At 44.7% G+C, this 23,501-nt stretch overlaps 1 protein-coding gene and 1 long non-coding RNA gene across 2 annotated transcripts in view; one reads left to right on the top strand and one right to left on the bottom strand.

The window, feature by feature from the left end:
- Window positions 1-23,501, bottom strand: part of Hydin (HYDIN axonemal central pair apparatus protein) — a 352,204-nt gene that overhangs the window by 191,082 nt on the left and 137,621 nt on the right. Inside the window, exons 14-18 of the mRNA XM_055621008.1 lie at window positions 19,272-19,507; window positions 16,884-16,984; window positions 14,383-14,518; window positions 11,731-11,895; window positions 10,376-10,528 (exon numbers count right to left, since the gene is read on the bottom strand). Of these exons, the coding sequence (XP_055476983.1) occupies window positions 10,376-10,528; window positions 11,731-11,895; window positions 14,383-14,518; window positions 16,884-16,984; window positions 19,272-19,507 (791 nt within the window). The remainder of the gene's footprint in view (window positions 1-10,375; window positions 10,529-11,730; window positions 11,896-14,382; window positions 14,519-16,883; window positions 16,985-19,271; window positions 19,508-23,501) is intronic.
- LOC129687178 (uncharacterized) lies at window positions 2,755-7,222 on the top strand. The gene is made up of 3 exons (XR_008721739.1): window positions 2,755-2,936; window positions 6,630-6,709; window positions 7,078-7,222. It is a non-coding gene; the product is annotated as an uncharacterized LOC129687178 (long non-coding RNA).

Here is a 23,501-nt window from a genome sequence, read left to right as displayed (position 1 = left end):
TCACAGCCTAGGAGTTTGTGTGTGTGTGTGTGTATGTGTTTACAGTTTTAAAAAATTTTATTAATTACAGTTTATTCACTGTGTATCCCACCTATAGCCCCCTCCCTGGACCCCTCCCAATCCTACCCTCCCTCCCTCTTCTCCACCCATGCCCCTCCCCCAGTCCACTGATAGGGAGGTCTTCCTCCCCTTCCATTTGACCCTTAGCCTATCAGGTCTCATCAGGACTGGCTGCATTGTCCTCCTCTGTGGCTTGGTAAGGATGCTCCCCACTCAGGGGAGGTGATCAAAGAGCAGTCCACTGAGTTCATGTCAGAGACAGTCCCTGTTCCCATTATCAGGGAAACCCATTTGGACACTAAGCTGCCATGGGCTACATCTGTGCAGGGGTTCTAGATTATCTCCATGAATGGTCCTTGCTTAGAGTATCAGTCTCACAAAAGACCCCTGTGCCCAGATTTTTTTGGTTCTGTTGCTCTCCTTGTGGAGCTCCTGTCCCCTCCAGGTCTTTCTATCTCTGCCTTCTTTCATAAGATTCCCTGAACTCTGCCCAAAATTTGGCTATGAGTCTCAGCATCTGCTTTGACACCCTGCAGGGTAGAGCCTTTCAGAGCCCCTCTCTGGTAGACTCCTGTCCTGTTTCCTGTTTTCTCCCTCCTCTGATGTCCATCCCCTTTGCCTTTCTAAATGAGGATTGAGCATGTTACCCAGGGTCCTCCTTCCTGCTTAGCTTCTTTAGGTGTACAGATTTTAGTATGTTTATCCTATATTATATGTCTAATATTCAGTTATAAGTGAGTATATACTGTGGGTGTCTTTCTGCTTCTGGGATACCTCACTCAGGATGATCTTTTTTAGATCTCACCATTTGCCTGCAAATTTCATGATTTCCTTGTTTTTAATTGCTGAGTACTATTCTATTGTGTAAATGTACCACAATTTCTGTATCCATTTCTCAACTTAGGGACAATGGGGTTGTGTCCAGGTCCTGGCTATTACGAATAAAGCTGCTACAAAAATGGTTGAGCAAATGCCCTTGTTGAGTAATTGAGCATCTTTTGGATATATGCCTAGGAGTGGTATAGCTGGATCTTGAGGAAGTGCTATTCCTAATTGTCTGAGAAAGCACCAGATTGATTTCCAAAGTGGTTGTACAAGTTTACATTCCCACCAGCAATGGAGGAGGGTTCCCCTTTCTCTGCATCCTCTCCAGCATGTGTTTTCGCTTGACTCTTTCATCTTAGCCATTCTGATGGGTGTATCAGACTAGGAGTTTGACTGGAGTTTTTCTTCCATCAGTGTTTATCCCACTAGAATGTAAGTCTTTTGAAAGCTGCTTTCAGCTTCCCAACCTCTCCTATCGTCAGTGGGGGGCTCATTTCCCTCAGTTTCCTTTTCCTTTTGTGTTGGTTGCTCCCCCACCCATGCCCCCTCCCTGACATGATTTTCTTATGTTGTTGAGCTTTTCTCCCTCTTCATGTGGGGAAATGGGCTACTGGGAGAGATTTGGTAGCTGAGATGAGAGTCCCTGTCACTCAAGCCATGACTGTACCTGTTGGGGGTGGAGGAGCTGTGGGAATTAGAAGGCCAACTGACATTGTACTAAGTCTATGCAATTTCCAGTGTTCTCAAGTAACATGGACAGTAACCTGGTGCTAAAAGGCCACATTGTCCTTTTGAATGCCACTGCCTTCTTAAGATTCAGTGAAAGGCATCAGCTCAAACACAGGGAGTTAAACACAAGGAAACAGGATGGCTCCTGAGCACACACACACACACACACACACACACACACACACACACACACATACACACACGCACGCACATTGCATAGTTTGGGGGGAGTTGTGCAGGGAAGGAAGTCCTGTAGAGAAAGAGAGGCAGAGAACAGATGAGCCTAGCATTTCTGAATAGTTATCTGCTAAGAAGTCCATTTGTTTCTGATATGAAAGGATGCTCTAAAGTGTTTCACAAGATGACTCCACTGACAAAAATTTAGAGAGAAGAGCGAGGAGTGAGGAAAAGGCAGCATCAGAGCCTCTGTTCTACAGAGCTCACATGATGATGTCAGCTGACTCAGAGCCTCAGGGACTCTTTTGCTGTCCCTCACCTCTTTTTCTTTTCAAGGAAAGACAAATACAAGACCTTCAGACACAATACCAGAAAATATTTCTCTTTCCGCAAGCTGTTTCCCCTGGCACTTCTTGTCTGTCAGATAGCAATCAAAGCTACCATTTACCAGATTCTGACTTTTTCAACATGTTCTTTCTCTGTGTATTCCTGCACAGTCTTCTAGATACCACTGCCGTTGTTACAATGAAAGAGAAAGAATCAAAATCTCAAAGGGGTTGAATACTGTCGCCACTATGTGAATCAGGACTCGATTCCTTGATATACACCGTACGGCTCTTCCGAGTGACCGCCACATGCATAAAGCCACCATACATGGCACGTGACCCTGCTGGCCCTAGGTAGTGTCATCCCTGCCAGACGCTGGCTTAATGTGCCGTCACCGAGAGACGGGTTTCTTTTCTCCTCCAAAGCATGCAATTTAGTGTGTGTACAGCAATATCTAGCAGCTGCTATTTACAGAACAAATACTCCAAACGAGATCCTACGACAATTCTGCCATGACAAACACATCTGTCCAGTCTCTGTTTTCCTACTTGTGGCAGAGGGGAAGAAACGGAACTGAAGAAGACTGTGACTTTCTTCCTGATGGAAGTCTCACTGGAAAGGCCCTGAGGAGTCCACAGCACACATACTTGTAACATTTTCTTTCTTTCTTTTTAATTACACACAGGGACAGAATGAGAGGAGTAAACCCTTTAGCCGTTGAGGACAGCAAGAGCCTTCTCTTAAATGTGACATGAGTTGGGCTGCTGCTGCTGCTGCTGATGGGGAAGAAGTTAAACATTCTCGTGGAGAAGGAAAAGGTGAGGTAAAGGAGGAAAACAAAATGGACCTCATGTTTCCTCTGGATGATTGCTGCCATAACTGCCTGCCTGAATAGTAATTAGCAGAGAAAGCAATTATCCAAAACTGATTAGAAGTCAGGACAAGGAATGGAGGTGGACAAGCATGCCAACAAAGATTTTTTTTTTTTTGGACAGCTCTTTTTCATTTCCAAATGCCCTTCTTTCATTTTGGTTTTAATTCATACTAAACTAACCATATTTGACCAGTAGAGCTGTCATTCTAGACTCAGGGAAGGTGCTGACCCAAGATGTTACCTGATATTTAATCAATAGCTTTCCTTCTGTCAGCGTGGTTTATATAATCAGTGTGACCTGGTGGACTCTGTCTTCTTTTAGCTCTGCCAAAGTGAAAGAGGTCTCAGGTGGGGTCGGGCAGGGGTGAGAAGCTCACTGTTCTCTGTAAAGCATAAACCTTTGCTTCCAGAACTCTCAAGCTTGTGGCCACTGACATCCTCTCGCCACCTAATGGGTCACTTAGGGATGGCTCAGGAGGCACTCAAGTCATGCTGGAATGACCATAATGTTTATTTGGAAAAAAAAAAAAAAAAGATGCTCCTAATAGGATAGAATTTTGTTCTCTTCCTGTCCCTTTATTCCTAGTGTTTTTTAAAATAGTTTTTTTTTTCAAATATTAAAAGTCAAGACCAACAAAACAAAATAAAACAAAAAAAGCACCTCAGACCCTCTGATTTCTTATTTCCACTGAAGACATATTCTTTCTCTTGTAATGATTGTGTATTAGCACCTACAAAGGGCTAAAACAAAGATTAAGAGGACACGCTGTCAGTCAATGAGCTTAAGTTTAAAAAATTTCTTTCACTCTAACCCATCAAAAGATGAGATAAATTTTTGAAGAAAAGAAAAGCTAAGCATGGTTGTATTCAAAACCAAGTTAACATCATATGACTCATACATGGAACAGAAATAATGAGGGGTTAAGAGCCACAAACCTACAAGGATCTAGACTCCTAACATTCGTAGAGGCAGACTGAAGAAAACTAGAAATCAAAAGAAAACAAAACAGGACAGGATGTGGGCCGAAGCCTCTGGAAAGGCAGCTTCTCTGTGAGTGGCGGAAAAGCTGTGATGTTCCTGACAGTACAGCCTGCACATGCTTGTGCTCCAGGACAGGACCTGATAGAGGCATGGAGACTGTCAGGCAGCTAGACTGTGGGCCAGGCCACCATCAAGCTCACACCAGGAAACTGACTTTTCCAGTATCTCCATGGGAGGGCAGGCACAAGATCTGATTGCCCTTGAGAGTGAAGGCAAATATGAAACTGTTAGAAAGGGAGGCTTGGGCACTAAGAATCAGACAAAATGTACTCCATGCCAGACTGACATCATTTAAGAGGCTGAACATCTGGAAGAACAGCTGCAGACAATCAGGCAATTAATTCACTCCTGAACAATCAATAGTGCCGACTGAAATGGATTAGAAAGTGCACCCGAGATCCTCAAGAGAGCCGAAGAATAGGATAATACAACCAAAACAAAGCCTGTGAGGACAGGGAGGCCAGGATCAAGAACAAGCATTTATAAATAACCAGTTAGAACTCTTGGAAGTGAAAAATACAGTCTCTGAAGTTAAATTAAAAGTGTAGAGATGGGATAAGTCTCAGACTTGCCAAAAACCAAAGCCAGAATTTGTAATGTGGAGCATACCACTGAGACAAAGAGCAGAAAGTATGAGCAAGAAATAAAAATACCGTATAGGATAGTACAAGAAAAATTCTAGTAGCATATTCAGTGTGAATATGTATGTCTCTGTGTGGATGTGTGTATATAAGTATGTATGTATGTATATATATATATATATATATATATATATATATATCAGTGCATATATGTGTATATGTTTGTGTGTATGTATGTATATGTGTGTATGTGTATGGGTTGTATGTGTGGGGGTATGGGGTGTCTCTTCTCTGTGTGTACGGTATGGGTTATATGTGTGGGTATGTGTGTATTTATGTATGTGTGTGCCTTTCTTCATGTTAAAATAGGTATTACTTGTAAACTATACTAAGTATCTACTTAGATGGATTAAAGTAAAATAAACAAAGAGACAACATTGTTTAGCTATTCCTTGTAATACTTGTTATATGAGGATGAGGCTGTGCTGTCAGCCTCAGGAAAAAAAGGGGGGGGTCAAAGTTGAGATAAAAACTAAAAGCATCTTTGAATGCTGAGACGCAAAGCCAAACTTTGGGAAGAGTGCAGGGAATCTTATGAAAGAAGGGGGAGATAGAAAGACCTGGAGGGTCTCCACAAGGAGAGCAACAGATCAAAAAGTTCTTGGTACAGGGGTCTTTTCTGAGACTGATACTCGAACCAAGGACCAAGCATGGAGATAACCTAGAACTCCTAGAACCCCTGCAGAGATGTAGCCCATGGCAGCTCAAGTGGGTTCCCTAGTAATGAGAACAGGAACTGTCTCTCACATGAACTGATTGGCCTGCTCTTTGATCACCTCCCCCTGAGGGGGAAGCAGCCTTACCAGGCCACAGAGGAAAACAATGCAGCCACTCCTGATGAGACCTAATTGACTAGGATCAGAAGGAAGGAAAAGAAGACCTCCCTTATCAGTGGACTTGGGGAAGGGCATGCATGCAGAGGGTGGAGGAAGGGAGAGACTGGGATGGGAGGAGGGAGGGAACTACAGGTGGGATACAAAGTGAATAAAGTGTAACTAATAAAGAATTAAAATATATATATATTTATATATATATAAAATATATATATATATATAAATTTTTAAAAAGTAAAAAACTAAAAGCAATTTTGAAAGAATACAAAGCCCCATTGTAAACAATGGATCAGCATACACAATAACTAACATCTAAAAATAGATAATTTGTAATAGATAATTGACATCAGAGGATTCTGAAATAAAAAAATTCAGAACCTCAATGGTAACAAAGGAATACGAATGGAAACTGCAGTGACACACCACTTCAGGCTCATGCTGGCAAGGGCTTCAGAGTCTGACTACAGTAAGTTCTGTGTGTTAGAGAGAAAGCTCAAAGCTTCTGGAAGAACACACTTTTGATATCATTGCTTTAGACCCAACAATTGCACAACGAGGTATTTGTCCACTCTGCATAAACCCCAAGTTGTCACTTACATGTACAAAACGACAAGGATTTTGTTCACTGTCGGGCTGTTACAATAACCCAACTGTCAGCTTGTAGGAAAGGGGATAATCGTATTATCAGTAAACCGAATACGCACAGCAGCTAAGCTGAGCAAACAGACGTATGAGCAGAAGCATGGAGAGCCTCTGGAATATAAGTGAGTCTAAACAATAAATTACAAGGTGTCACATACAGTCCCTTGAGTTAGATAACACTTCTAAAGCAAAAAAAAATTATACGGTATTTATAAATATTATGCACTAATATAAAAGCATGTCTTGGATACACATTAAATTCACTACCTGGTTGTCTCTGAGCAGAGTGCAAGGAAATAGCACTGTCCAGGATAATATCTATTCTCTTATGAACAAAAAAAACCTAAAATCTCTTCGCCATTTTGATGTTCGCTGCCTGATCAGGCAAAGTGATACAGTACAGAATCTTAGTGAGAAAGGTCATGGGTCTGGGATGGAACCACCAGATTGCCACTTATTTCTACCACACCTGTCGCTAGGTGCTGGAAAAGACGTGTGGAGACTGCACCGTTGGAAGGAGACATAAAGAAACGAGAGAAGAAAAGATGGCCCTGCTGAGGTGAGGGAACAGCCCAGTCTCTGGAGGTCTGAGATGCAAGCAGCCAGGTCTCCTCTGCTGCATCCGTGTGGCGGCTCAACGGGCAGACAACAAAAAGAAATGTTTTCTAAGAACCATGCTTGAATGAGGCATCAGTAAATTCCTTTCCAGGAACTTTCCAGATCAGACCACAATGGCTTCTCACTTGAGTCACAGAGGCAAAGAAGGCTGCCGCCAAGACATCTGCCCGCCAGCTGACTGCCAGGGTCCTACTGACACCTGAACAGAAGGCTTTCCACTAACTGTAGCCAAATTAGAGTCAGGCGTGTACGGGAAAGGATTCCAGATGCTTCCATGCAAATGCTAAGCGATGCCCTTGTTCTTCCCAGCCAGGGACACCCGTGAAGAGAAGGCATGTGTCCTCTAGATGACGGCCGATGTCCTCGGGGTCCTGGGACGCTTCCCCAGGCTTACTCCATTTCCGCTGCTCCAAGAGGACAAGGACTCTAGCTTCCCAACCTAGCTCTGTCTATCTGAAAAGCCTTCCCACACTGGACAGTCTCACGTTTCAGAAAGTTTTATCCTTTAAAACCTGAGGCCGTTCATTCTACTCTATTGCCCCAGATAAGACTCCTCCCCGACTGTCTGTCCTCAGAGCATGTTGGTATTCCAAATGTGTTTTGAACATGCAGTCTCCTCGCACATAGTCCTGTGTGTGAACACTTGAGCTGGTACTGCTTTTTGGGAAGGAGCCTTTGGGAGGTGGATCTCACTGGCTATCAGATCCTCTACTTCCTGTGAGCAACAAGATCAGGAAGTTCACTGCTCCTGTTATTGCTCGCTCCCCACCCGTCGTCATGTCGTTGTCACCAAGGCAGACTCTAATGCTGTGGAACTGCAAGCCAAAATAAATTCTTTCTCCACTTCGGTGCTTTTCTCGGAGTATTTTAGCAACAGAAATAAAACAATACAGTGGGTATTCATAGAGATCTACGCACAGGATTTTACATAGATATATCTGTATATATACACATATACTATGCATTTTTTCATTCAAAACTCTATAAAGAGGTCTTTTTATTTTTTTACACCTTTTTAAAGTCTATTTCTGAGACATTAAAAATTTCTCTAAACTGTCATTGATCTTCCTGACACCACCTTGATGGAGGGCTGTCCATTTCCCATCTTCTGACCCCTCCTGCTGTATGTTTCTTGCAAAGGGAGAATTTAATCATAGCAGCAGCCATGATGCGTGTGGCCCCGCATGAAGCAGATCCTGGCAGACGGCTGACAGCAGGGAGTATCGGGGAAGGATGACATTTTCTGACAGTCAGGAGAAGAGAGAGAATGACTCCTCCTTCCAGGACAGCTAGCAAAAAGAGACCGTGGGGCTCCTGAGTCTGCAGCAGGCTTGGTGAGGGAGCAAGCAACTATTAGTTGAGGCTCTTTCCTAAGGCTCGGCAGGCTAAGAATTCCATTTCTGTAATGTTAATACACATTTATCAGGAAGTGCACAAAGCCCTAGCTACCACATGAGAGGAGTTTACTTTTCATCTATGATAACTTCTGTCGAGACTGCTTCAGACTTGCCAAAACAGAACCAGCACCGGTGTCCAGGAGCAGAAGGAGGCAGTGTTCTGCTTGTATAACATCCTTGGCTCTGATGTAAGACATATTAGACAGCTGAGACACGGGATCATAAAATCTTTGTGGGGAAGGAAAAGGTGCTATTTTAGCAAGCTAGTTGGGTCATTCACTATATACTTTATATTAATAATAAAAAAAAATCCTTGATGTGCTCTCTGGGTGTTGAAATATACCAAAAATTGCCATCAAAAGTGAAATCTGGGGGCTGGAGGGATGGCCCAGTGGTTAGGAGCATGTGCTGCCCTTGCAAAGACCTGAGTTGCCAGCACCCACTTTTGGTGGCTCACAACCACCTGTTACTCCAGCTCCAGGGGACCTGGTGTTTATTTATAGCTTTTTCAGGCACTTGCACGCATGTGCACACACAGACCATCACCACCACCACTAAAACTTTTTGGAAAAAAGTAAACTTTAGAGAGATTGGTGAATGGGAGGAAACTGGTGATAAGTATGTTCTGAAGCTTCTCTGGGTTGCTTGTGTCTTCCTTCTGTTACCGTCAGGCCTTCAGAATCCACCCATAGGTCCTAGCTGGGTCACTGACCCCTTTTTCTAGGGTCAATTTCATATTGGACCAGGAAGCAACATTTCCCCAGCAAAACTTCACGATTTCTACCAAATGCAGCTGTGAGTTAATTGGATAAATAGTAGCAGGTGTTTTTCTCACCAGAACTTTCCTCTATCAATTATTAAATAATGTGGGGGTACCCTCTCCCCCCACTATGTCTCTCTCTCTCTCCTTTTCTCTTTCTCTCCATCTCCACTCAATAAACCTTTTTGGATTCTAAAAATTATTAAATAATTTAGAATAAATTAGAGAAAATTTACAAATAATTAGATAAAAATCTGGATCTTAGTGCTTCATGTTGAAAAAAGCAATGGCTGAATGTGAAAATGCCTTGACAAAAAAAATAAGGAAAAATGATGATAAAAATGAATCATTATTTATTCATGGTGATGAATAAAGGCTGCTAACTGAGACCAATATCTAGTGAGCTGTTTTCAGTCAGGAGAAAGGGATAATTCTATTCTTTTCAATAGTGCTTGCTATAAAATTAATAATACTTGATTCTTCAGAAATATCTTACAAATGTTTATGTGAAATGGCAACTCTTACTCAGGTGACAATAGTTTGGAGATAGGAGGAAAGACATACCAGTTATAATTTTATGTTTAAGTTTGGAAACCCAGTTTTTTAATTAATGGTACTTTTAACTACTAGAATAGAAATTCCTAAACTCAGCAAAAACCAGACAAAACTGAACCTAACAAATGCACAAATAAAGAAAACAACTCCAATAAATAAACAGATAAGAGCTTGTAGGTGGCTAGCATATCTAAAATATAGTTATGTGATATGCAGGTCTGAGACATATACATTTTAACACATATACTTTGACTCATTTTCTTTAATTTCCATTTTTGACATATAGTATCTTGTATATGATACTTCCCTATAAGATTTATTTTATTTCTAAGTGTGTGTGTGTGTGTGTGTGTGTGTGTGTGTGTGTGTGTGTGTGTGTATGAGTGCAGTTGCCTGCAGAGGCCAGAAGAGGGTGCTGGATCCCCTGGAGCTGGAGTTAGCCATTCAACCCAGTATTGGGAACTTAACTCAGCAAGGACTCTTAGCTGTGGAACTATCTCTCTAGCCCTGATAGATTCTTAAATTGTATTGAAATAGTCTCTGAAGAAAGGGGAGAATAAAAATAGAATAAACATACTAAGACGCCTATCCAAGTGGAGCCTATAGAGACAGTGATCTTCATAGGGCTTGGAGCTGGTGTCATCAGGGAGAGCTGAAGCTGATTGCCTCTGAAATAGCTTCCCACATGGGATTATATCTGCCTGCTTACTAGATATGCATATTGTGCTTCTTGATTAACAAGAGGCTTGCAATAAAGAGAATTAAGGATAGGAACGACATGGTTTCATACTGCTTAGCCATGCAAATCTCTGCTTCTGGCACTCATTTTTAAACACGTGTTGTAAAAAATAGAGACACTGGACATAAGCCAAAGCTGTGATAGCCCGGGACTTACCATGTGAGCCCGAAAAAATGCAGGGATGAAGGACTGGTTAGATAGCTGGAGAATTCTGGAAGTGTCCTTCAGCACGTAGATATTGCCAAAATCGATTTGAGTGGGATGTATGAAGATAACTGGACCTTCTCCAATACTCCTTATATGGCATGTCTGAGTTCACAAGAGAAAGAACAAAGGACAGGGTGAAATGGCTATCCTTTAAAAGGGATGAAAGCAAAAGCTTCTAGTCTCCTCTAATAGAAAAGCAGGGGCACAGAAGGGTGCTGGTGTGAGCTGACATCCCTTCCCACTAGTTCTCTGTGGTGAGAGGGACATTGAGATGAACACCTGTGGTCAGACCTGTTCATCTAGCTGGGAATGCTCCACCCCCCTGGGATGGTCAGCTTCCCTGGAAGCTGAGGAAAATCAGACTCTTGGAGAAGTACGTCCCACTCAGCCCTTCAGTCTCGAGAAAACGTAACATGCTTTGGAGTCTGTGTGATACCCAGCTTTGAGAGTCTGCAGAGCTACTGCACACAACTGTGCAGGCTGGTGGTTGAAAGCCACTCTGAACTGGGGGGGGGGGGGAGATTTTCTTTCCTAAAAGCACTAGCTGCCTTCTTCACCAGCTGCATGTGTACACAATGGCTCCACAATGTGGAGGGTGCTGGCCTGCTGTTTTCCACCTGTAGCATCTTACACAGAAGCTGTCAAAGCAAAAACTTAGCTCGCTGTGCTCTGTAGGCGATCGGATTGAGCTCAAAGGACACTACCCAGCTTCCAAGTAAACTGAATGCCCAGGCAAACAACCTCCATTAAGACTCAAAATTGACATGTTCAGCCTAAACAGCGGTTTTCAGTGATTCTCTCCTTCCTTGCTTGGAGAGACGCTCAACAGCTCCAGTAGGTAAATGTGGGTGATGGTTAATGGGGTTGCTGTATGGGAGGTCTGGAGAGTGGGGCATGAAACTGGTCTTGCAGCCTGTGGGTGACCAAGCGATGGCCAGACTTGCTCTGGGAACAGCTGAGGAATTTGTTGAACATACCGACATGCTGACCACGGGGAGGCACCAGCCGTGTGTGTGTGTGTGTGTGTGTGTGTGTGTGTGTGTGTACATGTATGCATGCATATGAAAATAGTGGTACTTGAGTTAGGCCTAGGAACAAATCCTACACTACCTTATTGCTTTTGGATGTCTGCATACAGGTTCCCCAGGTAACACCTCACATGTGTTTTGTGAATGAAAACACAAAGCCCTGTAACTACAAAGCCCAGAAGATAGACAATGACGACACAGGCCTTCAGGGAAGAAGCTAAGAACACTATGGTAGGGAGCACGTGACTTCAACTGCAATTCTGAAAACTGACTTACCAGAGGGGATTCTTGGCTCCCGAAGATGGAGATGTAAACTATGGATCTGTGTTCACCAGTGACCTGGGTCTCCAAGGCCAGTGGAATGTTCACGGTGCTGTGGGGGGAGATGATCCCACAGGGGCAGGGGCTGGACAGCAGGACACTGGGCGGACCCTCATACAGCTGCAGAGAGACAAGCCGGGGTGAACCAGCCACGTTCAGAGAACAAATGTCATACTAGTTTATTTTGAAACAAATGTCATTCCGAGTTGATGGAGAGTGAGGAATATCTTGGCACCGAAGTAGTCTATGGGATAAAGACCCTGGTTTGGCCTAACGGGCATTAAGGTTAAGAGGAATGTATCGAAGGAGAAAAAAAAAAATCCCAAGTTCCCAGAACAGTGAGATGCAGAAGCGAACACAGCAGGCATTCAGGACAAGAGCTTTTCATGGCCACGGTCTGTAGTTAGGTCCCTTGTGCCTTCACGCTTCATTTCCCACCGCCTCAGACCTTTGCCCCCCATTATTGCAGGCTATGCCACCAGTTCTTTCTGAGCACAAGGTCCTCGTCCCCCTGCAATCCTTTGCTCTTGTGATCTCCTTCGTAGCCTGCTCTTCTCCTTGACCTGCCTCAGACACTTCTTTCTTGAATTTGCTCCAGCTACCCCGCCCCCCCCCAAAAAAAAAAGCTGCAGGATATGCAGGGGGTGAGGGCGTGCTCCAAGAGCACCAGTGAAATCCTTTTCCATGGCCTGTGACTGCCTGTGTGCCCATCTTCTCTATGGGCTGGATATCATCTTGGAGCCTGGCTTCCCCTTTTTCCATGCCCACTTTCTGGCCCAAAGCTCACACTGGGAAATTCTGAAAACCTTCCTGAAGGCCTTAGATCCCAACAAAAAGGCACAGCGTGCAGCTTTCACCCCTCTGGAACATCCCCTTACTCTTTCTGCATCTGGCCACGTCATGGTGTATCACTCCTTGGCTGAGCCTCCTGAGGCCTGAGACAAACGGGGAGAAGCCTGTCATAGTGACCTTTATCCAAATATTGACATTTTGTCAACTATAGATTTTTTTTAATTAATTTAAATAATATCTTGGAACATGTGGCAAAAAAAATTACTAAATATCTTGATGACTGAGCAGGCTTCCCCCTCATGACTGCCCCAAGGCAGGTGTTTACTAGCTTCCCAGCGGCTCTGTGTTGACCCTGGATGCAGGCTCTGCTCTGCATGCATGATGCAGGGCTCTCCTCCTCTGCTGCAGAGTCTATGTGCCCTACAGCATGGCTCTTGGCTTCTGCTTCTCTTAGAGAAACCCACATAATAATTCCAACGTCCTCTTCTACATAACAGCCCCTTGATTCGTGGGAGGTAGCCATCTTGTCCTAAGCCTACTTTGTTCGGCTTAAACACTTGGCTCTTCTTGTGACTTAGATTTGCAGGTGACATGGGCCACGTTTTTGATTACCCTAAACATGATGTGCCCCGCCCCCTCCCCAGCAAGTTTTTGTTACAAAAGATGACAGGAGCCGAAGACAACACTCTGGCCATGTTTTGACCAGTGGTCACCATCTTCCTCCAGCTATATTTCTCCGATGCAGCCCAAACCTTTATTGATGCCATGGTCTCCACAAAACTTAGCTTGAATGTGTAGCCACATAAACCTCTGCAGTGGTTTAAGTGAGACATGTCCCCTAGGCACAGGTACTGGAACATTTGGTGCCTAGTGGGTTGTGCTGGGTCAGGATGTGGACACTGGCTTGAGGAAGTATGTGACTGAGGGTTTGTAGTCCCACTCCTCTCCAGTTCACCCCCTCTGCTACCTGGATGTTAAAATGTGCTCAACTAACTTCTACCTCCAGCTGACTGCGGCCACGCCTCCCTGCCATGATGGACACATACCCACTGGAACTGTAAGCCAGAATAAATGATTTCTTCTATAAGCTGTTCTTTGTCAAGGTTTTTTTTTTTATCATATCGACAGAAAAATAACTAATAGAACTTCCAAATTACTCCCCACCCCCCTCCTGGAATTTATATTGTGGTCTGCACTCACAGAGCTAAAATTTAAACCCAAATGCATTCTTGGTAAACTATATGTCATTAGTGACCTTCCATTACTCTATGTAAATTTTTCTGAGTTTTCTGCATATGTGACCCGTTTGGTCCTCCACATAGCCAGGTGTAGGAGGGTGTGGAAGGGTCTATTTAATAGGAATTAAGGCACAGTCTCCCTTCCTGTGTAACCTCTAGCTTTCTGGTCCAGAGCACCGGTTTATAAACATTTCATTGCCGTATCTGGGTGGTGCTGTTCAACCCTGGCCATGAGCACAAATGAAATCTCCCAGCTCGTTTCCCAAGCTTGGTTAATTCACCGGCAATTATTTGCAGGTGCACTTCTACACGTTGGCTTAATTGACACGTTCCCTTCTTTATCACGGACAATTTCCCGGGGAAATTAACAACAGTTCACACCTGCAGCTGCTCGTTCACACAGACAGCAATCCAGCTGTGGCTCTCCCTAACCCGGCACCCAACTCATCTATGTTAAAAATCAGAAGTGCGGGCAGTCATGTGCTCAGGACTGTGGCTGCTCAGGAGGATGCCTCTTTCTCACGGAGGGAGGGCGCTGGAAGAAAGTTCAGCACTGAAGAAGGGCAAACTCACTCACCTGAGGCAGGACCTTATAGCATCCAGGAAGGTCATCATGATTGATGAGCTGGATGTGCTTCTCATACGGGTACTTCAGGAAGCAGCGGCCAAAGTTCATCTCTTCAGTAACCAGCTGGAGGGTAGGTACGATACACCTGCTCGAAGGAGGCCATTCAACAATTCAAAATGGAGAGCTTGTTACATCCAAAAAGGCAGAGTCCTAAGCTAGATGCAGCTGTCACTATCATACGGCAGTTTTTCTCTAATAATGGTGATAGGGGCACCATAGGGGACAAGCACCCGTTTCAGCTCCTCTGTCCTGCTCTTTCTCTCTTTCGGCCCCGACTTCCCATTAGTTAATCAGAAAAGAACTAGAGGTAGTCCTCCTTAAATAGCCGCCTTTGCCGGGTAGTGACAACCCTTCCCATTGATTTTCTGCTGTGCTCCTCCCTTGTGAAGGGCCCCACAGCTAAGTTCCTTGGGGGTAGTGGGCCTTGGTGGGCCTGTGTCTGTGCCAAATAGGGCCAATGGCAACTATAGGGAGTCTTAAGCAGCTGTGACACTTGGATGGGTTAGAAAGCCTCCAAGGACTAGCAAAGCTTGCATCATAGGAAATCTCAGTCCCATGCAGAGAAGCTGTCTCCTGCAGCTCAGCCAAGGACCAGAGCCGCATCAGTGCTCCATGAGTGTAGGCCTGTGTTGTCATTGTTCCATCACTCGGGGACTTGGGTTTTATTTTGTGTCTGTAGCTCTCAGTGTCTTCTCGGCCCTATGTCACTGTTCTTATGTGAGGCACAAAGATGAAGAGGACTGCTTCTGAGTTACACCAAGCTGACCTTACAAAGTCCAACCTATGTGACCTTGAGTCACCTGCCTTCTGTCTCACATCTCACTCCCTTAGGGAGTAAAAGGAGAGTCATCCTGGAGATCGGATGGCGTTATTCAGTGGGGCAGTGACTCTTGGGGGGTGTGGAGGAATCCATGCAAGTGTAATGCACAGCAAGAGGGGATGATCCTGGAGCGAGGGCATGGCAAGAGTCACTGCTGGCTCTCTGAGGGGTACCGTGGGGTTCAAGTTCTAAGAGAAGATGTTTTGTTGAGAGCCAGCCAGCGGCTCCTGCAGATGACGCGGGAGGTGAGAACATAAAAGGGTCTCTCTTTACCCTGAAGTCTGTTTCTGAGGAGGGATGAGTGCTCATTTTTAGCTAGCATAGATGCTGTCAGCTGACCCAATGACTTCCTCAAAACCATTCATTTGTTTCCTGAGCCCGTGTGGCCAAGAGGGTTTATTATATTTTACACGGGTCAGAGCCAACCTTAGCAGGAAATTCATAGTCCCTTTAGGAGGCATTATTATTGTTGTTATTTACAATTCAGAATAGCTGCAGGGATAGGAGGCTGCAAAGCATCAGAAATGACCTCAGAATGGTGCAGGCTGGACCAAAGGGGTTTTCCGTGAAACAAACAGACAAAAAAGTCAGACTGTAATGACATTTAAGTAGATCGAGGCAGCAGGAGTTCTAGTTCCTTCCGGGGTGATAGTTGTCTTCATTCAAGCTTCCAGCACACACAGAGGCCACCATTCAGCACGTAGCACGTGTGCACCTTCTTTAAGGTGTGTCTTCCTAAGGTTCATAAGACCCAAATCTCAGATATGGATATATTAGTTCTGCTACCTTTCTCTCTGTCCACAGGGTTTGTCTCTGCAGGTCTGAAGCCTGTTTACTGTGGAGAGGGTGTAGCCCTGATTAGACCAGGCTTCAGAAATCCTTACTGACTCGTTGAAGCAGAGAGAGAAGCTGGGTACCGGGAGATGGAGCCATGGATAAAGTGCTTGCAGCATAAGCACGAGGAGCTGAGTTAGGACGTGCTGTACTCGTGTAAAAGCTGCTAGTGGTGGAGCAGAGGTGAGTGGATCCCGGATGCTCCGTGGCCAGCTAGTCTAGGTAAAGCGGTGAGCTCCCTGTCCAGTGAGAGGCCTCCTCTCAGAAATAAGGTGGAGTGATTGAGGAAGACACACAAGATCAGTCTCTGGCCTCTACGTGAGCGCGTCCCCACACTCCGCTGCACAAATATACATGTATAACACACAGACACATACTTGTATGTGTGCATACATGCAGATTGAAGATGATAACTTTATATTATTAGAGACGGGCAATAGCACCTTCTTCTATATGACCTTGGCGTATCACATTAAAAACTGAAAATAAAATTTAGCAGCTCATTACCTCCCTGCTAATCCCGTTCAGTTATACACTTTGAAAGACTCAACAGAGGACAATACGCCACACACAGAAAGCCTGTTGGTCCTTTGGTGTTTCCACCAAAGGTCCTTCACAAACAATCTCTGCTTCACAGCTTTGCCCTCTGCACCCCAGATTCCATTTCCTACCGCAGGAAGGCAAGAGGGATCCAGCATGCCGTGTTTGTCAGGCTAATTGCCTTGTGGGAGGCAGCCCAACACTGGACCCGGGGCAGCGGGGCGAGCGCTGGCAGAGAGGGACAGGCACATGCTACCTGGCGGTGATCAGGAGTGCCAGCACTTCTTCTCCGACGCCCTCCACATCCACCACAAGCGCCAGCTCATACTTCTGCACGGTGTTGGAGCACAGGGTCACCTGGGGAGGAAAGGGTGACAAGCTGCGGTTCTGAAAGGCTAGCTGTCTGCACCAGGAAGCGGGGAGCCATGGGCCGGGATGCTCGAGTCAGCACAGTTTCTAAGTGTCATGCTTCGTTAGATGGATGGTGCTTTACACTGTGGGGTCAGGGCTTGGTGGGTGCTTTCAAAGACGGGGTTAGAAAGCCAGTGTTGTTAGCACAATAGGCTGGCTCATTTCTGAGGTGACTATGTGCCTACACAAGGGGGAAATGACCACAGACGGTGAGAAACATCTAACATATCAAACAGACTTTAACTATTGCAGTTTAGGGCGTTCCCTACACTACAGGGGGCCATCTAAACGACAAAACCTCAATAGAACTCGGTAAACAGTACAGTGATTTTTTTTTTCTTACATCAAAGGGAAATGAAAATAACTGTGTATATTTCAGAAACTGGCTGGGGAAATCAGTTTCTCAAACTAAAAACATGCCTCCCCTTTCCGTTTTCATTATTAGAGCAGAAAAGAGAAAGGTCCAAAGCCAGGCCCACATGAGGACAGTCTCTCCCCAGAACATTCTAGCCTGTGTTTATATTTGCTACTGTGAAACTTTGCGTTTAGACCTTCTGAAAGCCTCGTTACAACTTTTAATTGCTTCAAAATGATTTCTACTGGAAGGGATACTTGTTAGTCTGGAAAACAGATTCTGGCATGGGCTGAGGGTTTTCTGTCTATAAATTATGTATCAGGTACTAATTAAAATCTTTTTGGTTACAGAGGGAATTGCCGCATGCAAATTTGAGTCCACACAGACCTGGCTGAAGCGCAGATCAGGAGGGAGAGATGAAGCTCAGAGAGTGTTTTTGCCAAATATCCACAAAAAAATAAAAAGAAGGAGGGCATTGGTTTGGAAAGAAAATTTGCCTGGCTCAGAGAAAAGCGTGAGTGGAGCCCTTTGCTTATGTCCTGGGACTGAGGTTGGTAGGAAGAGAGCCGAGGGGGTCTGGCAGAAGGCTGGAGAGAAGGCACTGTCTTCACATATTCCTTTGCTATCTCCAGAGGCAAAAGGAAAAGATAGATCACATGGAGGCTGAGCAGCAAGTGAAAAATAAATCCACTGCGGCTGAGCTCCTAACCAGTAAATGTCAGTTAGCAGTCTCCAGAGAATGTAATGACATAGCAAATCTCTTAGACTCCCAGAGAAGCCCACGGAAGGGCTGAAAGTTCCCAGGAAAAAGGTGTTAAGATGAGTAGATTTGAGGTGAGATATTGAAAAGCATCTAAAACAAATCTGGGGATGAAACAGTGCCTGGGTTAAATATTCAATGATAACATCTAAAGAATTAGCCACCTTAGCTCTGAAGTCTTTCTTTCCCAGAAATCATAGCTTCAGCTTAGCAGCCTTCCATGATGCAAGATCCCAGTGTCTGGAGAAGCGAAGGCGAAGGGAGACAGCTGACACCCTTTTCAGTTAACTATGAAACAATCCTGCTGCTGGTACCCTAAGGCTGGTTGCTAAGGCTAGCACAGTCCTAGGGTGACAGCAGGGTGCTGCACAGCCTTCACATCCCTCTTCCTGTGCATTTAACTACAAAGATCTAATGAAAAGAATTGTTGCCCCGACATTTGCCAGGATCCAGATACTGCAAACCTGAACAACCTGGCTGTCCGCTTGGCATAAACCTGGTTGTTCATGGTTTTTGAGGCCCTGAATCTGAAGCCAGACCCTGAGTTCTCCTTCCCTCTTCTACTAGAGCCAGTGGGTACATAGTCTGTATGGAACAGAGATTGCACTAGAAATGGCTGGAAGCCACAGTTCCTGTGAAGGCCCTGGCTCTACAATCATGTAAGTCAAACAGGGTGTAACTGGTCTGGTGGGAACAAGGTTATTCTAAGGAGTCCTTCTTTTGGTCATTAGACTATTGAAACAATGGTTCCAAGAAACTGAAATCCCTTTCCCCTACAACCCTGGGAAATCTCAAGCTGGAGAGAGAGAAGACTGTTGCCTGATACTGCTTTCTTCTGGAAAAAGATCTTATACAGTTCCCAAAATTGGTCAGAGTACTTTGCAGTTCTAGCGATCCAGGCTTCAATAAGCACAGGCTCTGACCTTAGCTGTGAGCAGCGTGAATTTCTTTGCTCCACCTATATGTCTGGTTCCATAGTCTCAGAGGATTGTTTCCTGCAGGCCCAGTTTTGCATGTGGTTCCCCTGGCACTCCCTCTCACTGTCATTGCATAGAGAACCCTCGGTGAAGTTATCAGTGTCTATCTGAAAGGTGGGTGTTTAGCTGTGTGCACTTTACCTTGATGGCAGCAAAGCCCTGGGCACGGATGGTGCCACTGCTGGGGGTGATGGTGAACTCTTTTGGTTTTATTGTGGGTGTCTCTTTATTAACCCAAGGCCATTTTTTGCTGTCTGACTCCTGAGGGTAACTTGGGATGCTTTGCAAGCCCTCGCCATCCCCACGGACACGCAGATTGAAGGTCATGGGGACCAAAGATGTATTATTGAGGGAACACATCAAAGTGTGGGGAAATCCTGGAAAAAACAAAACATGAGGTGAGAATTCCCTTCTCCCAATAGCCTCCCGTAGCCAATCAACCTCCCCTAGCAATGGCCTAGCATGTTGTCTGTAATTCATCACCATGCCTCACTACTTTCTAACTTGTCCTAAGTATGTATGTTATGTATGCATGTCTGATGTATATGTAGAGGGTATAGGTGGAGGTCAGAGGTCAATGTCAGGTGTCTCCCTCTTATCCACTTTATTTTTTGATACAGGGTCTCTCACTGAGCCTGCAGTTTTCGGGTTTGGTTAGTCTGGCTGTCCAGCAGAGCTCAAGGATTCTCCTGTCTCCTCCTCCCCAGGGTCGGCCTTATAAGTATGCTCTGCTGCGTCCAGATGGCTCTCATTCTGCATCCAGACCCACATTCCGGGAGATCAATTCAGGTTCCCGTGCTCTCACAGCACGCCACTGACTCAGCCACACCCCTAGGCCCTCTTTAAAAATCCTTTTAATGTACATACAAAGTAACAGGCTTCATTTTGGCATCTTTGCCTTCACGAATGTATGTCATTGCCTTTGCTCATCTTCGTTCCCTGTGATCTCCTTAAGTCATCAGTCATGCAATCAATAAGTACATTTCATTCATTCATTAATTGACCAAAGAATATTTATCATGCATTTAGTCATGAGGTTAAACAGTAATACAAAACAAGGCCCTTGACTGCCACCCAGGCCCCTCTAAAGAGGCAGCCTCTACTGTTATTTTTGAGTTGTCTTGTAGAAGTGTATTTTGCCTTCGGTCTCTGCAAAATGCAGATTTAAAAAAAAAAAAAGAGCCTCATACTCATTCCTACTTGCCAATGTGTGAAAGGAGAAGCCTATGTATTTTTGTTTGCCGTTTGATCTAGAACTCACCTAGAGGTGACACCATTGTGTGGGTCCTTTCTGAGAACCCTGCTCTCAGGGCTGCTGACACGGCGTGCAATAATCACCTCTCCCGGGAAAGACTTGATCTGAGTTAGGGCCAGCCAAGGACTCACACTAGCTCACCCCCCGCCCCCGGCTCTGCCAGGTTAGATTCGGCCCCACTGCCTGCTACTTGGTGAGACTTACACTCCTTTCGTGAGAGATGCAGGTCTCCTTTGCAGGGAAGCAATAAATAGACTTCCGGGGGACTGGTATGTTTGCTATCACTTTTACACCAAGAGTAACCACAGGATAATGTACATGCTTACTTCTTCTAGACACAGCCTCCACTTTTCTGCCTGAAACTGTCTTCTCTTAGGAGTCCAAGAAAAAGTGATGGAAAGTCATCTTTGCAATCACATATTTGCTATATTGGACTCTCCGGATCTTGCCTAAACATGACTCTGAAAGCTATACAATGAGTTAAAGGATCTACTAATGTAGGGTATTATGAGACGTGGTTTCCATAGTCACCATGGTCCTCCGAATGACAACTGACACCAATTCACTTAGCCAGAAGTTTTTCACAGGACAAACTCATTAAAATTAGCCATGACAGGTCCTCTAGTGTCCATGGTACCCTGCATTCTTCACAGAGCCTAAGGGGGAGGGGTTGTTGGTTTATTAAAGACTGGATGGTTATTAGCAAGAATGCTATGCCTAGGCTTCTGGCCCCCCATTCCATCTGCAGTCAGTTTTATCCATAGTTCTACTGGAATGAAAATATTCTGTAGTTCTCAACATCTGTATTCATTCCAGTTAGCATCTGTAAATAAGTCTTAGGATAATTAACAACATGATTGGACATAACAGGGATTCACAGAGGAAACTCATATTTTTTTCCTGTACTCAAAGGTTGGTTTAAAGGAGACCATTCTCAAAAGATTTCATTCTCCTTCAACATTTATATTTTTATCTAACCCCAAAAAGCCCATTAAGAAGCTCTTTCTAATTTCTTGGGGCTAAGATGGCTTAGTGGTTAAGAGCACTGACTACTTTTGCAGAGGACCCAGGTTTGGTTCCCAGAACCTACATGGTGGCTCATAACCGCCTGTAAGTCCTTTTAGGGAATCTGACACCCTCTTCTGGCCTCCACTGGGCAGTGCATGCACATGGCCTGCTTATATAAATGTAGGCAAACACCCTTACACTCAACATTTTAAAAAATCTGAATAAAGATATCTGTCTGCATGCTCTGTCTATTTGTCTGTATCTCTGTTGCTAGAACTAGGATTCAGGGCCTTGAACATGCTAAGCAAGTACTCTGCCACTGTGCAGAATCTTTACCCACAAGACCTCTTAAAGAAACAGGTATAAATCACAAGACCACACAGAAACAAGGATTTGGTAGGATTTGGTTACATAGGATTGGACATCAGAAAATCATAAATATTTATCATAAATGTCTTTCTTTTTTCTTTTCCTTTTTCAAGACAGGGTTTCTCTGTGTAGCTTTGGCTGCCCTGGACTTGCTTTGCAGACCAGGCTGCCTCAAACTCACAGAGATCCACCTGCCTCTGCATCCCCTACTGATGGAATTACAGGCATGCGCCACTGTGCCCAGGTTTCTTTCTTTCTTTTCTTTTTGTAAATCAGCCAAAAACCAAATTTTGTCTCACTGGGGCAACATCCTGGTTGGAAGCAGCTTTTAAAACAAATAGCAATTCCGTTAATACTGTGTGACCTTGGCAGATCATTTACCAGTCTCAAGGCTTCAATTTTGAGTCTAAATTTAAGACAGTGACTATATCTCTGTGAAGAAATTTTAGGTTCAAGCACAACACTGCACACCATGCACTCAGCGGTGAAAAAAACACAAGAAACAAGCAAGGGAGACACAATTGTTGCTGCTGCTGCTACTGCTTCTGTTACAGACTGGAAGAAACGTCACAGGGCACACACCAAGTGAGACGACGACACAGACAGACAGAACCTCCTTTGACCTGGAGCACCAATGCTCTGGAGTCAAACCACACTGGCCTCACCATAAACTTCAAAGCATCTCTCTAAGGAGGCTGCTGTGCAGCCCGATGGACAGAATAAGACTTTTTTCATTTAGATACAGTGCAGATCTGGGACTTTTGTTCACTGATAGTTCACTTGCCTGGCACGCACAAGGCCCTGGGTTTGATACCCAGCACTGCAAGAAAGTAAAACAGAATGACCAGCACCATCTCTCCTCCAGATTCCAAATACAAAGAGCACAAGAGAGTGGACTGGTGCCCAAGGTTACTCTGTCACTGCTGAAAAGGGGCGGTATCCATAGCTTGACAGCTCTGAGTGCCCAGGGCCTAGTTACTACTTCACCTAGGAGGTAGAGACGGTGCCAAAGTGACCCTGCCATAGAGGAAGACATCCTCTTAACTAGCTATTAAAAATGGTAGGCGGTATGCTTTGTAAACCTTGCTACTCCTGGGTAGAGACCAAATTTTTTCTATCCAGTTTCTAAATTTAAAATGGGAGAATGGCTTACTTGTTGCCTTAGTTTGCATTCAATTGTGACCAACACCATGACTGAAAGCAACGTGTGGAGAAAAAGGGTTTATTTGACTGACACTTCCAGGTAACAGTCCACCATGGATGCTCCTTTCTGGTTTGCTCTTTACAGCTCCTCAGTCTGCTCTTCTATACAACACATGAGCATTTGCCCAGGGATGGCTCCATTGGACCCTCCCATGCCAATAATTGAACAAGAAAAATGCCCCACAGGCTTGCCGATAGGCCAATTTAATTTGATGGGGGCATTTTCCCAATTGAAATTCCCTCTTCCAAGATGACCTTAGCCTGTGTCAAGTTGACATGAAACTAGCCAGAACACTTTGCAAGCATGAGGACCTAAGTGTGATTCCTGGCACTTACATAAGACAGGTGTGGTGGTGTGTGCTTGTAATCCCAGTACTGGGGAGGCAGAGTCAGGAGGATCTCTGAGTGTCTCAGAGTTTTATTGTGGTGAAAAGACAGCATGACCACAGCAACTATTAGAAAGAAAAACATTTAATCGGGGCTGGCTTACAGTTCAGAGGTTTAGTCCATTATCATCATGGTAGGAAGCATGGCAG

This window comes from Psammomys obesus, unplaced genomic scaffold (assembly GCF_907164565.1).
Source record: "Psammomys obesus unplaced genomic scaffold, mPsaObe1.curated_primary_1811, whole genome shotgun sequence".
Lineage (NCBI taxonomy): Eukaryota > Metazoa > Chordata > Mammalia > Rodentia > Muridae > Psammomys > Psammomys obesus.
The sequence above is the reverse complement of the archived record's forward strand: the minus strand, read 5'-3'. Positions and strand labels throughout refer to the sequence as shown.